Source organism: Lagopus leucura, unplaced genomic scaffold (genome assembly GCF_019238085.1).
Source record: "Lagopus leucura isolate 7727_CA_CO unplaced genomic scaffold, USGS_WTPT01 Super-Scaffold_100004, whole genome shotgun sequence".
NCBI classification, from domain to species: Eukaryota; Metazoa; Chordata; class Aves; order Galliformes; family Phasianidae; genus Lagopus; species Lagopus leucura.
Window position 1 is genome coordinate 58,434,227 of NW_024962264.1, and position 14,964 is coordinate 58,449,190.

Below are 14,964 nucleotides of genomic sequence, written 5' to 3' on the forward strand. Positions count from 1 at the left end.
TTTAGTGGTCTTATCCCATGCTTTTAACCAGACAGTAACTGAGGCAAATTCCTACAACAGAATAGCCAAAAGAAGTAGGTTGTGTATATTCATAAGTAGGTGAGGGAATGGAAGCATTAGTCCTTTCCTTCCGCTAGTCCAGAGTTTTAATGCACACTTACACATATCGTATGTATTATCTTTGCCCAACTAAAATTGCATTTCCTTTTCATTTAATTTAATAAAATTCTTAATTCAGTGATTAAACAAAGCAACCCGTCAGAGAGATCACAAATCTGTTGCCTATTTTCTACTGCAATTGTAGTAGAATTGTTGCTGCAATTTTCATCAGGCAGCCAAAAGGTCATGCTGCATTTGTCAATAACTTTAAATACTTGTCAGACTTTGCTTATTTCTGATCAGCAATGAGTTTTACGCTAAATGGCAGTGGGGAAAACTTGTTTTTTTGATATGAGTGAATAAAACAGCAGATGAGAACCAAGAAGCAGGGAAACTGTTGGGTTTCATCTCTCCTAGACACAATGTTCTCCATATGCTGCTGCCATTGAGATCACCGGCTGCTGGTATCTCCTTTAAGTTGCAACTCTAATTTGCCTCAAGATATTTTTTCTCACTTTTGGAGCACATCATTAAGCTGCCAACCGGAACAGAACTCGGTGGCAGCCACTGATGACGGTGACAAGTGCTTATTTCATTTTCCCTCTGCCACTGAAGTGTGTTATCATCCCCTACAACAGATCTCACTCCAAGTACATGGGTGAGTGGAATGAAAAGAACCACAGCAAATGAAAGAACGTTTCAGGAGGAATTGCCATGGAAGTGAAAGGAATGGAGGATATTTGAAACCAACTTTGAAGAAAGGTGATCTAAGACATGAGAATGCTTAGGAGTCCAAAATGAGACAGGTAAGTTTTTAAAAGCCAAACAGACAAATTTAAAGATTTCAGCTCTGCTGAAGATTTTGTCATTATGAAGCACTACTAAATGCTCATGTGATACTGCACAATGAAGGTCCTAAAGGAGCACATTTCTGGTAAGAAAGAAGAACTGGGCACTCAAAGCGCAACTGAAATCTGAACACCCTAATTACAGTCAATGTATTTCTATGATTAAGTGTTGGAAAAACACTGTCTTGAAGAAGGAAACGTATGTCATCTCCATGCTCTGAGCAGTCAGTCATGGCTAGTGGTTGGGAAATGTGCAGATTCACTTTTTTTTTCTTCCCATTTAAAACAGTTAAAGACAACCATATGGCCAGTCTGCCTCTTAGTAGGAAAGCATCTGTTGAAATGAATTAAGATTGAAGTAGATGACAAGGTAAACAAAGAGAAACAAAACACAAAATACATTTGAAGATGGAGGACAATTCACATACAATCGCGCAGTTTTCAGTAATTTACAATGGGTAGCATTGCAGAATTATTTTTTAATAATCCTAGCATTACAGCAGACTAACTTTAATCTTGTACAGCAGGATTTCACAACTTTTAATTAGTAAGCATGAGGCTGTGCTATGAATAGCAGAAAACAACTGCATGTAACATTCTCAAACTCTCATTTTGAAAAGCTCCAATATAAAAACTGGAAATCCACAGTCCAAAAATATTCAGAATATTCTGTGTTACTGTTTCTTACTCCTGAAATGCTCACTATTCAGCCTCATTAATTATGACATGCAGCCGTTTCAATAATGACATTATAGCTAAAGAGTGCCATGAGTGCAATGAATATTCATTCTCTTTCTGTGCAGATGATCTGGTGCAGGTCATAATGTCACCTCTTCTGTACTGGGTACTAAATTCTCTATCCTCAAATGTAGCATGTCGATATTTGAATTCAGATTTGCCTTAAAGTTGGATGCACTTTCCTTTTCCAAGGGGCAAGCACTGTGAACTGTCTCCAACGACAAAATTCATACATGATTCAACCAACATGGGGAAAAAACAAAACAAAAAACAGGAGGAAAAAAAATGAAAGAAGAAATAACAGTCTAAGTAGATCTACCAATGTATGCCAGCTGAAAACGTAAAATGAATGTAAAATGCAAAACTTGAAAATTCTTTCAATCAGCGAGGCCTTTGCTCCTCATAAGCATTTAATGCAAGTCAAATGATTATTATTTTTTTTTTTTCATTAAAAAAACTCTGCTCTTAGCTAGGTTCTATTCAGTATGCTGACTGTAACTCTTGGACTCTTCCACGGCTTTGTGACAGGATGTTCAAGGACAGAGTAGGCATCACAGAGCTCAGTCGCCCGTGCTTCAAAAGGAGTCCATACTTGACACTGGTAAGGCACACACAGTTAAGCCAATGTATCTCAGAAGGCTTATCACATTCTCTAAAGAAGTTTCTGTCATTACTCAGTCTCGTTCACTTGCTTTCTCACATTTCTATTTTCACAGATTCACACAGAGGTACTTTACAATGGACATAATCAAAATCCTCTGAAGTCTGGGAAAAGATTTCACTGACTTCATTCAGTTATGAATCATCAATGCAAAATTACTCATCTTGTATAGAGAACAATCATCCCAACATAAAAATGTGCCCACATTCAGAATGGATACCATTCTGTCAACTGTTTTTAAAGGACATTTGAGTACAAATTTTCTATCAAATTAACTAGATAAATGTAAACAAACCTTACCACAGCACATTTCTGAAGGGTTATTCCAAAGCCAGAGGATGCTGACAACTTGGACACATCTTCAGACTGTGATGAAAGGTGAAAAGATGACATAATAAAAGAAACAATTCACAAACTGCAGCACAAGTTAAATAGTGTAAATAAGGAAATTAGAAAAAAATATGTATATATTTGTATAGACTCCCACTCTTAACTACCAGTGTATTAACTGACATACTCATCTCCTGGCTATCAAGCTTCCCTAACAAAAATATGCTGTGTATAAAGTTCAGCAGTCTATACAGATGCAATTCATTACTATGTGCCAGAATTTAAAAAGCAATCACATAGCTGTATCTGCTACAATAATTATTTAGAAGTCTCCCAACCATTTGGTATTGCTGAAGCCATCTAAACTGAATATAATCACCTAGGACATAATTAAAAATGCACTAACTGAATAGCAATTTTCCACCAACACCCACTTTTGATATAATTGCTGTGATGCTTATAAACACTGGAATCAGCAAGCCATCTTTTTACTGACCAGCTGGTGGTTAACAGAAGAATCTCGTTTGAACAAAATCTTCCTTGTCCATGAGGGTATCAGAGCAAATATCGAATGGCTCCACTGATCATCCAAGGCTGCAGAAGTCAAGATCAGATCAGGGACTTCATTTGCTTGAACCATCAGAGGCAACTGCAGTGCTGAAACCAGGGCAAGACTCTGTATTAGAATTAAAGGCGGCTCTTGTGCAGCAGCTGCTTTGGTGCATGTCATGCCTGGGATGGGATCGTGGTACCCCACACTCTGCACACACATGGGGACCAGCACACGTTACCCTAGAGCACTTAAAATCTAAACAGGCAATGGAGGGTAGGTAGGAAAACAGAGATTGGGGGTAGGTAGGAAACAGAGACGGCACTTGCCCAAGAAAAGCCAGCAAGAATTAGAACTGTATCCTACCAAGGGAGCTCACATATACTCCACATTAAATCACCTAACGCATGAATTAAAAAGTTTCAGCAATAAATCAACTATTAATATTTTCAACACAAAGAATCTTTTCAAAGCATAAATAATTGAAGCACTCTACAATGTGAGTGGCCTCACTATTAAGAGCGGCGTGCTTCTGCAACAGTCTGCCAATTAACCATTACATTTTTCAGCACATATTCAGAACAAAGATACTTCTTGGTTGACTACAGCTGTCAATTACTTTTCAGCTGATTTGGAGTACTACTGAATCAAACATTTCAATTTAGTAACTACAAATATCAGTTCTATCCTATTCACCAACTCTCACATTTTTAGTAAAGTTTATGCCATGATACTACATGAAATTACAAGAGCTTTAAAATTACGTGATAATTAGTTTCATCTAAGAAATGCACACATGACAATAGGAGATTATACTAAAATTCAGCAATCTCCTAGCTATAAAAAATAAAGCTGTTGAATGGCAAAAAAATGGAAACGAAAATTTCAAAATGATAGTTGGCTTTCTATGTTGAAAGATACATTTTGTCACTCTCTGCATAACAGTTTTCACTTATTACCTATTTCTAAACCCTGTGTTTTAATCATTAGCAATACATACGCATGGGAACAAAAGCTCTCACTGAAGAGCAAAGGCTTTTTGGCAAATGACTGTTTTTGTAAATTTTTATTTTTTTCAACTATTAAATGTTAATGAAATATAAAAAGCTGAACATACTGAAAATACGGAACATACTGACAACCTCACAATTACGAGAAGCCTCCTGTTTTACAAAAGACAGTTTTGCGTTGTAAAACCAGTACAGAGAAATAATATCAGCTGTAAATAGAAAAGGAGTTCACAGCACAATTATAACTCGATGTTCAGATGAAGGTCTTATTATGTGTCTATGAATGCACACAGATCACTGAAAAGGCTTTTGTTAATATAAGGAACGAGATTCATTCCTGCTGCTTACAGAACCCAGATGGACAGCTGCACCTTAGGGAGCTTCATGCTTTTTTTATGTTTTTTTTTTATTTGTGAGAGTGGTTTATACTGGATAAAACTGTGCTTATACAGGCCAGGAAAAATTACTTGTTTAGATTTTACAGCTAGTTTTAATTCATTTCCCTAAATTTCACTTGCATACTTAAACTGTTCACAGTGCAACAGACGCAGACCAATTTAGGGACCATAAAAATAGTAAGAAAAATTTGGTTAGGAGAACAGCAACACTTAGTTATAATACCAAATGTCTGCATACTTTTTGGGCTGGTATTTTTCAGGGCATTCATGCATGCTGCATTTCAGTTTCAAGATGAAGCAACAGCCCAAATCACCTGGAATGCTGCCAGTGCTGAACTGACGTGCTGGCTGCCAGCCTGGTCCCACCTGGCCACAGCATTCCCCAAAAGATCAAGCAGCATATTATATCTTGCCTACAACAGATCCAAGTCTATGTTCTGACAACAGAATCATGCCTCTTCTTATATATATTGAAACACTGAAAGGATTCTTTTCATACTTGCTGTGCCTTTTAGATGTTGATGCAATTGCCACCTCACACCTACGGAGGTGGAGCACCAACTTTCGTGTTCTTGACAGACTACAGGAGAAGCATTTTCCCTTATAGAAAAAGAAGTCCTAATTGAAGATATGGAGTTTCTTCTTAGAGCTTTACAAGATTCAGAAGTCAACATGCAAATATGTATGGGCTTTGCTGAGCAACTATTGCCCCTATAGTGTTTCTTTTCTAGCACATAACTTCCTTCTGCATCTTGGATGAAGGCAGTCAGACAAGAAGAGGAGTAACTGATTCATTAAATACCTTTTGTTCTTTGTGCCCTATACCATGAGAGCTCTCCATCAGCATATCCAACTACAACTGCCCTTTTCATGTGACAGAGAACTCTGATACTTCCCTCTGGATGGTACCAAGTCCATAATAACAGATTTAATCAATGGATCATTTTCTTTGCCTCCAAATAGAGATCTGGATTATTAATTACACAGATGACTGCTTTCAAGTTGTGCTTTGTAATCACTTACATCCTCAGCAACGTGGACAGCACCCAGCATAAGGCTCCAGAGATGTTATTTGGCTTCTCCATCACTGGTAATGAAAGGCCAGGGATTTGGCAGGTTCTTCATGTTACATCAAGCAGTCTTGATGTTGATGACAATTACAAGGATACTTCTGCAAATTCACTTGCATCTCCCTAGTATTTAGGGGAAGGCTTTGCTCAAATAGATACAATCAGTGTGATGCATGTCCATTTTTTTCTCATTCTTTATGTTTAACAGCACAGGCTGTTTGCTAATAACCTGGTTTCCCTTGCCAGTAAAGCAACACTTTTATATCTCATTACTTTCTGTAGTGTCAAATGTCAGTTAAACAAAATATGCTTTTCTTGATCCACAAATATTTAACTGTGACTCAGTCCAGTTGACCTGCAAGAATGTAACTGCTTTTCTACAGAATTCATTGAATACTTTAACCTCATGACAACATATTTGTATTTATCAATTCACATACTGCTTCTTCTCAGATGAGGTCCTACATGGATTGTAGATAGCTGAACACTGTTTGAAAAGCCAAATACTGAACACCTCAGAAAGGATATTACAGGCATAAGATGCTCTGAGGTTTCCAAATCTATCCTAGATTTCTGTTCTGAAATTGCTTTTTTACAAGTAGATTCGTCTGAGGTTAGAAAATACTGTTGCTTGACTTCTGCGGCCTTTCACTAACAAGCATCGAGATTTCTTTTTGATACCCTGCAGATCAAAAATGAGAGCACACGATTGTCAGTGCCTCTTCAGAGGTGCATCTCAATTGTTACACCAACTCTGTACTCTATTCCTTCCACTCTCTTACAGTTCTAATCTTTGTCATTTTTCCGGCTGCTTTCAAAAAAGCCATTATTTGAGCTGCACAGTGTTCACTTCCATTGGTTCTAAACAGAAGCTATTGTCAGTCCTTTTTGAAACACAAACTTTGCTAGCTGAAGAGCAGTTCCAGCCACACGCTGCCAAGCTGCTCAGCCACAGCACCCCCCAGCCAGGAGCTCCCCACATGTCAAGCCTGAGGCCAAAACATCCTCCAGTGAGCATCACCACAGAGCATGAGGCTTCATCTGGGGCTTTACTGCAAACATCCCCAAAGACACCAAATGAAACATTCATCAAAGAAAGGCAGTAGTTTTACTTTCTTCTGAGATGGGAGAGAATAAAATAATCTCCAAGATGAAATTTTCTTTCTCTTCCTCAGTGATGTATGTTAAACATTCCACATATTTACAGTCTATAATCAAGTCGATAAATATTTGAACTTACTTCATCAGCATGTTATTTAAATATTTTCCAATTATTTAATCCTACATAACCAAATATACAAACCTATATACCAGAACCCTGCCTAAAATTGCATATTCCTAGTTAATTACTAGTGCTGGCAGTTTGACTTTGTATTGAATTGCCAAATGAAAACATGAAAATAAATATTAATTGAACAGAAACAGCTGGAAGACTGGCATTCTATTTTAACACATGTTCCTACAGCACTCACTCAGTCCCTCACACATAGCCTCAATAATAAAATTTGAAACGTGCCCAAGTAATTGTAACAGTCTCAAATGCATAATCAGACCAGAACAAGCAGCAACCGAGTTCAATTTCCTTTGCTATTCCCCCTGCACAGTCATTTGACAACTCATCTGTTTTGTGCACTACTGCTTTGGGTGGTGACCTTACGCTCTCGGAATTTTAGCAGCCACAGTCAAGGCACATACAAAACAAATAGAGAGGAGAGGTCTCCCACCATCACCTCTCATTACAACTGCTTTCTGTCAAACACAGAGGACCCAGTGTGGTACAAAATGCACCTACCCTACCATGTGAAGTCTGTCATGATGATAGGTTTGTGTTCACGTGAGCTGGAGATGGAAGAATGGCTATCTAAGAAAAGAAACTGTCCTCTGTTTGCGATCAGCCTATTGTCCTTGGCTACGACGTTAGTGTGGGGACCTTCAATACTGAACTACAAGCCTGAGCCACGGGACTAAAAAGGCTGCATCCTGACCACACCAAGGGTGTAGATTAGTATTCGTGGTAGGTACAACTTCTACAACCTCCAGTGCCTTGTAAGTACTTGATAGCAGTTAAGATAAAGGCACAGCAATTAAATAGGATGACATTAAATTAAATAGTCTTGTAATAGATTTCCAGCAAAGATTTCAGCATGTCCTTAAGGCTCCCATACCTTTACAATAAACCCTAAACTGATACTATATGTAGGACGGTGAAGGCTGTGACAAGTTTGTGAAATGTCAAGTTCACTTTTAAAAATTAATTCATTTAAAAACAGTCATTCTAATTCTTAGCTCTCACAGGTTGCATATTTCAAGTCCCAAATCACAGTCCGATTTGCTTTTCCTCTGAATTTATCAGTAAAGCTTTGAATTACTTGGCTTTATTTCAGTAGGGAAAGGAAAGAGTTAAATATACCTGTTTACTATATTATTTTTTTTTGCTGTTCTCAATTATTCCTTGTCCTAAAAACCATCCAGGATACCAGATCCAATTTAAAGTCTTTTCAATTACACACAACAATGAACAAGCAAAGGTAGTAATTTACTGTATTGCAGTTTTGAATGCTGCCATTAGCTTTCCTTGTTACAAAGTCAAAGAAATTACAGGCACCAACCAGACAAAACAAATCTATTTTTCATGCTTGTTTTGCTAAATTAAGCCAGGCTATAACATAATTCTACAAATCCATTGTGCTCCCCTATCACAGAGGTATTTTGGGTCTGCTTTTTCTAGTCTTACTCAGAAAAAACTTGAAAAAAACTTCAACCAGGAACTGTGAAATCTGTGTGCTGCCACAAAGAGTTTCAATTCAATATGCTGCCATTTTCAGTGGCAAATGTTCTATGCAGAAGTTCCAATCTCGCTGCTTTCACTGAGAACTTCTTCAGTAAGAAATAAACATTCTACTATCTTGATCAAGCAAACCTCTTAGAACTTAGCTTTAAATGTGTTAAAAATATATTCTTACTAGTATGGGACAATTCTCAGATATAAAATCAGGCATATGATCCAGCACTTGTAGCAGCCTTTCCTTTAACATGTGTAATTACCTACTTAGTGGGAATGGAAGACAATCAGCAAATAATACACACACACAAAAAGTCATTAAAATCTTCCAATTACTTCACTTTGTCTAGTGCCATAAGGTTCTTCTGAACTATAAAACCACATGCAATTCCCTTCTCAGTGGATTATATGTTATTAATTTGTAACTCATAAGAAAGGAAGATGTGAGCAGAAAAGCTTATATCATATAAATACAGCGGGGAGGAAAAACAAACAGGAAACCTGAGAAAATCTGAATTATTTGCTTTCTTATTTAAATTAATAAACTCATTTTGAATTAGCCACGGCACTGGGCAAAGAAATTAGAGACATCTCACTAGATGACTGCTTCAGTGTGTGTAATTTCTTGGCAAATGCATGTTATGGAATCATCCTTTGGGGAATGGCATCCTCTGCCATGGAGGAAGGGTCTGTTACAGACATTACCTCCTTCATAATGCAATAATCCTTAATAACTTATCTCCACAACACTTCTGTGAAGCAGCATGTTATTTATTATCTCTGATAAAGAAAATAAAGACCAGAGACTCAGAGAAACTACAAAATTTGTTCAGATCTACTCAAAGTGTCTGTGGCAGCAATCTTCAGATGCAGCTCCTTTAAGCTGCAAGTGATTCCTTCAAGTATAAAGATAGTTCAAAGATAGTTTCAGTAGCTACTGAAAGTGTTAGCAAAGCTACTGGAAGTGTTAGCAAACATGTAGTGGTAATGATAGCTTCTGAAAAGCAACAAGCTGTCGACCAGATTCAAGTAACATGGTTTTTCTGCAACACAGGGAATTGGTGTGCTTCCTACACATCCTTATCACTAAAAGGGAAAGAGAACTCCTCCTGAAAATGATCTGGGGCAAGGAAGGAAGGTCATCTCATAGAGGCTCCTTTCTATATGAACTGCTTGGGGAGCCTAATTTCCAAGAGAAATTTCCCCAATGGTCCAGGATGAAGATGTCCCACTGACAGGTACAGAAATAGGACACCATGAGTGCTTCTACCTCTGTAGGGCTGTACGTCAGGACAGAAATGCTGACAGCACATATTTATAGACAAGTACAGATGGTCATGCTCCTCCAGCAAACTGAATTATGGAGTAAGGCACAACAGTACTCTGGGAACCACTCAGATTTGGTTTGTTGGGCCAGAATCTCTGGTAAAAATCCTGATGGATTTAGAACTAGACTGCATCGTTTCTTCTCTCTTCCCTTCCTCCCAACTTAGAGTGCACGTAAAAAACTAGGAACAACCTCAGTCCCCTGCCCAATTGCACACCCATCTCCTTGGAGTGCTGAGATTCCCACAGGCTGACAAGAAAACAGCTACATACCTGTCATCCCCAGACATTTTGTCTCTTTTTGAAGCCACGGATCATCTGTAATAACCTGAAGTTAAAACAGAAGAAAGCAATTATAAAAAACAATTGTTTTCTTAATCATTTAATATTAATTAAATTCTTAAGAAGAATTTATGCTTTACAGTTAGAATCCTATTCCACCAAGCCTTGAGTTTCCAAAATCAACTCACACAAGAGATACAACACTGACTTGTCAAGCAGTATAAGCAGTATGAGTGCTGCTGCACTGTCATAAGAGTATGCACACTTGGTTCTCTGGTTCTATTTGTATTTGGTATTACGAGACTGAGACTGCACAACAGTAGAGCAGAAGTGTTTGATATTAAGTATGAGTCTGTTCTTAAACAATAATTCTTTTAAAATGTAGAACCGAGGACACAGGCAAATCCCATTGCTAGGAGCAGCAGGAATCAGTTCATATTGAATAAACAAGCCTAAGCAGATCCAAAGAGACCACGGGTTAAGAACTGTAGCTTATGAGACTCCTGCCTGTGTCCAGACCATGGAGATTGTTAGAAAAATCACAGCTCTAAAACTTCAATAAAGGAAACTAGTACTTTATAATTTCCAGTGTTTTGAACATGATGGAGCAGTCACATAAACAAGCTCTCGTTCAACAAAAATGGTTCCCAGGGAGAGAAAATACAGTTATGAGAGCCAGCTGATTAGCAGCTATCTTCCAAGTTCACCAGTGTGACCTGCACTTGCTGTTCCTGTATGCTCCCAAGCACTGTGTACAAACAGTGTTAGTCCCGACATACAACAACACCATTATTACAGTAGAGCAAGTAAGGGGCAATTTTACTCTTTACCTGCTTGAGAAATTCATCATCTTGATTACTGCTACAGCTGCAGCATCTGTTAACCTTGTGTGAAAACAATTCTCACTTAAGATAGGGCACCTTCCCTCAACATTACAGGAAGTGCAAGACATCCCAGCATTTTTAAGCAGAAAATAAGCACATGCAGCTCTCTGAGCCCTGGGATGCAGCTCTGGGACACATCAGGCACTGAGCTCTTTGTTGGGCACTATTTACATATCTCCAACCACTCAGTTGCACAGGTCCTCCTGCATAACTAAATTACTGCATCTCTCACTCCAGCATTAATTTCTTCTCATTAGCTGAACAATCTAGATGACCCTGAATTTTGATTGCTCACGAGCACCAAAACAACACAAAACTCCATTAGAAATCTTAAACGATTTTTTTCCTGGTGATGATTTATGCATATGAATACACACATGAATTTGCCATATATGCATATATACAGCAGTAGAAATAACATTAAAAGAGTACTAATCTTTGCCAGATATTTCTAGAACAGTCTGTGTGCACTGACAAAATGTGTACCAGTGCAGTAAATGACTGTAATGACACTATTTTCATCACTGATGAAATACAAGAACGTAGGAGAATGGCTTAAGTGTTAACATAAATCCTGTTCATAAATACAAATCCTAAATATGATTCTTCTGCAATATATGGGGTGAACATTAAATGTCAACAGTTTCTTTGTAAACAAGCCTGTAACAAAAGCAGACAAACAGCAGTCTAAGCGTGCATAAATGAGTGCAGTGAAGGCAGCTTATTAGCCAAGCCTGCTGCCTAGGCAATTAGTGTAGAAATGACTCAGGACTTCTAGAGACTCCAGGCATTCATTCATCTGTGGTTTTACAACAGTTCATGCACAAAATCTACAATATTTTTGTGCCCATTTGCATCAAGTAGGAATGACACCACAACACTCCTTGCTCCTTGTTTTTCTTTCTGTCTTATTCTGCTCTCCTCAATACTCTACTCCAGAAAACTGAATCTGAATATTCATTTTTCTTCCAGTCAATTCCAGAAAACTCCCATGATACCAGAGGGCACCATGAGGAGCTTCACATCAGCAAGCTGGACCCAGCACCAACCCAATGGGACAGTGCAACCATGATGCTTCACAATTAACTGAATGCAGCCAAATTGCCAGCATGCATTCCCCTACATTTTACATTTTTTTGTTTTTTTGTTTTTTTTTTCTGGTGGAAAAATAAGTGTTGGATTTGCTTTCTTCATTTTCAAGCACTACTGTTTCCCGCCTATGAAGTTTTTATAGCCAAAAGACAAGGCAGAATCATAGAATCGTGAAAATCATCTAGTCCAGCCATTGACCCATGCTGTGACTGCTGTAGCCCATGTCATACAGTGTGACATATACCCTCTTCCTGAACTCCCCCACAAACAGTACTCCACCACCTCCCAGGGCAGCCTGTAGATAACAGTTTATGACTCCCTCCAACCCCCACTACACATTCACTAGTATTCACCACACAGAACTACACAGGTGTAGTTTCAGACAGCTAAACAACTACCTAGAGAGAAAAAAATTAAAGCCTTATCTTAAACCACTAATGGCATTCCTAATGGCAGGCTGACACCAGTGGGCAAGAGCACTGTTATTCGATATAAAAATCAAATGCATCCACTCAAGAACAGATAAACGCAGCTGGTGTCAGTGTGGGATTTGCAGTGCCCTACCATGCAATCCCTGGGAGCTATCCCTGCCCGTGGGACCAGCACAGGGCCTCCTTGTGACTATCAGGGTTCTGGCTGCATGTAAGCCAGCAGTGGTGGGCCTGCGAGCCTTCCAAGTGCAGTCTGTGTTCATCACAGCAGGAAGGCGGGTGGTCGCCCAGTGACAGAGCCCCAGCAGCACACGGTCCCCTGAGCCTTCCTAGCTTGAGGCAGAGGGGATGACCGTATGAACGCCTTACTCCACCGTGCCAAACCTCTCGGCACATCGGGCCCCGGAAGCTCGCCGCCCGCAGCTGTCTGTGCGGGGCCTGCTGCGAGCACCCCCCCGCCAGCCCCGGGAGCGGGCACACCTCCTTACCCCAGCCGCCGTTCTCCCGCAGTGCCCCCGGGGCGGGCCCGGCACCCCGTGTTCCCGCGCGGGACGTCGGGCTGCCGCCCCGAGGGGCTGAGCGGGCGCGGAGGGCAACAGTACCACGAGCAGCCCGGCCAGCAGCTGCCCAGCTCCGCGCGGCGCCCGGCCGGCCCGCGGAACACCGCGCAGCCCTTCCGAGCGCAGCCCCGATCCAGGCCGGGCCTCAGCCTTCGCATCCATCCGCCATCCGTCTCCTCCCACCACGGAGAAGGGCGGGGGGACGGGCGGCGGGGACCTCCTCTTTGGCCGAAACGGCCCGGGTCGGGCCGAACACGATGGCGGCGGTCCCGGAGTGCCTGCGGGCGGTGGGGCTGCAGTTCTCGGCGCGCTCGCTGCGGGTGCTGCCCGCCTTGCTGGCCCCCGCCGTGCTGCTGGGGCTGCTGCTGGGGGCCGTCGCCGCCGCCCTGCTCTGCCGCTGCGCGCTGCTGCGGCCGCGCCGGCGGAGAGAGGTACGGGGCCGCCGGGCGGGGAGCGGGCTCAGCCCGGAATGCGCGGACATAGAGTAGCGAAAGCGATTTTGTGAGCGGCCCTGGGGCGCTGCTGGGCCGGGCCGTGCGCCGAGCGGCGTGAGGAAGGCAGATCTCCGCTGCGCTGGGGTTGCCCGGATGCGAGGCCGGAGTGACCCCGGATTGACTGTGTGAACTCAGTGGTGGCTGGAGAGCCGTGTTATTCGTGACACCCGCCTGCTCAAAGCATTTTGAGTGCTTTGCTAATGTAGAAATCGTTATAAACGGCTCCAAAAAGACACTGCTTTAGGTGTGGATGTGTTCCAAACCCTGGTCTATATCCTGGGACTTGTTTTTAGCTGCCCGCGGCTTTATCTGTCACGGGGAGGTGAGCTGTGTTTGTGAGGTGCTTGGAAACAAACACGCATTTCCACCCTACAACAGGAGGAACAGTCCAAAGAAGGAAAATGTAGAGCACAGAAGTGTTAATGTTCCCTCACAGCAGTAAATCCGCACCAAAGTGCGTGTGTGAGGTGTCTGCTTGTCCTTGTTTCATGTCTGCACGTTTTCCAGCCGTACCTGCTCTGCTGCATGGATCTGTCTGCTTGGGCTGAGCACCACTGAATCCTCCCGACTGCTTTTAAGTGGAAGATTTGAAGCTCTGTTTGAAGCCATACTTTACCCTAACAATGGGTTCGCTTCAAATAGTGGATCAATGCAACCGGCGCGAGTGCAAGCTTCTCTGATTCAGTTTCTCATGTTTCCTGTCTTAATAGATGGTATCTTTATTGTACCATCACTACCAACTCAAACATAGCCTTGTACAATTTTATCCTTTTTGTCACTTACGTCAATAGGGAATAGAAGCTATCAGTTCTTTCTGGCCCAGGTCTTCAAATGCATTGAGGTGCTTAAATGCTATTAAAATCAATGCTGTTGCTGTAAAAAAGTTGTTTATTTCTGAAAGCTGCCACATACAGAGCACACTGCAGGGCAGTCAGATTGTGCCCTGGGGTCTGATTTCCAAAAAACAAACAGGGCAACCTTAGACTATACCATTCACTTTCACGCACTGTCTGCCTCAGCTATGCTGTGGTACAGCCTCCTGGATGCAGTATTCTTACTATATAGTTGCTTTAATTTGGTAGCATTCTTCCTGTGTTATTGTTACTACTATAATAAAGGAACTACTATACTGGAGCTTCTGTATAATTATAATTTTACAGCCTTCTGTATCCAGAATAAAAGCAGGGATAGCATATCCCAAGCACGTGAGTTAAGCTTGCAGAAGGAACAGTGCCTGGAGAACCGCAGTAAGCTACCAGTGTTTGTCACACAACCCCAGTTAATCACTTCTTTATGTGATACTTGAATGTATGCAGTGCCTTATTGATCTGAGGATCTGTGCATACAAGGAAAGTTTTATAGAACTTTTTCAATGATAGCTTCAGACGCTGTGGTGAACTTCTCTAGTA

At 41.1% G+C, this 14,964-nt stretch overlaps 2 protein-coding genes across 3 annotated transcripts in view; one reads left to right on the forward strand and one right to left on the reverse strand.

Moving 5' to 3' along the window:
- Positions 1 to 13,223, reverse strand: part of EVC2 (EvC ciliary complex subunit 2) — a 63,681-nt gene extending 50,458 nt beyond the window's left edge. Inside the window, exons 1-4 of one of the 2 annotated variants that reach the window (XM_042871947.1) lie at positions 12,990 to 13,223; positions 10,086 to 10,140; positions 3,173 to 3,333; positions 2,647 to 2,712 (exon numbers count right to left, since the gene is read on the reverse strand). In XM_042871947.1, the coding sequence (XP_042727881.1) occupies positions 2,647 to 2,712; positions 3,173 to 3,333; positions 10,086 to 10,140; positions 12,990 to 13,223 (516 nt within the window). Of the gene's footprint in view, positions 1 to 2,641; positions 2,713 to 3,172; positions 3,334 to 10,085; positions 10,141 to 12,989 lie in introns of those variants that run through there. The other variant, XM_042871948.1, reaches the window with a different exon arrangement.
- Positions 13,224 to 13,318: 95 nt separating this feature from the next.
- EVC (EvC ciliary complex subunit 1) overlaps positions 13,319 to 14,964 on the forward strand; it is a 51,673-nt gene continuing 50,027 nt past the window's right edge. Inside the window, exon 1 of the mRNA XM_042870814.1 lies at positions 13,319 to 13,492. Coding sequence (XP_042726748.1) covers positions 13,319 to 13,492 — 174 coding nt within the window. The remainder of the gene's footprint in view (positions 13,493 to 14,964) is intronic.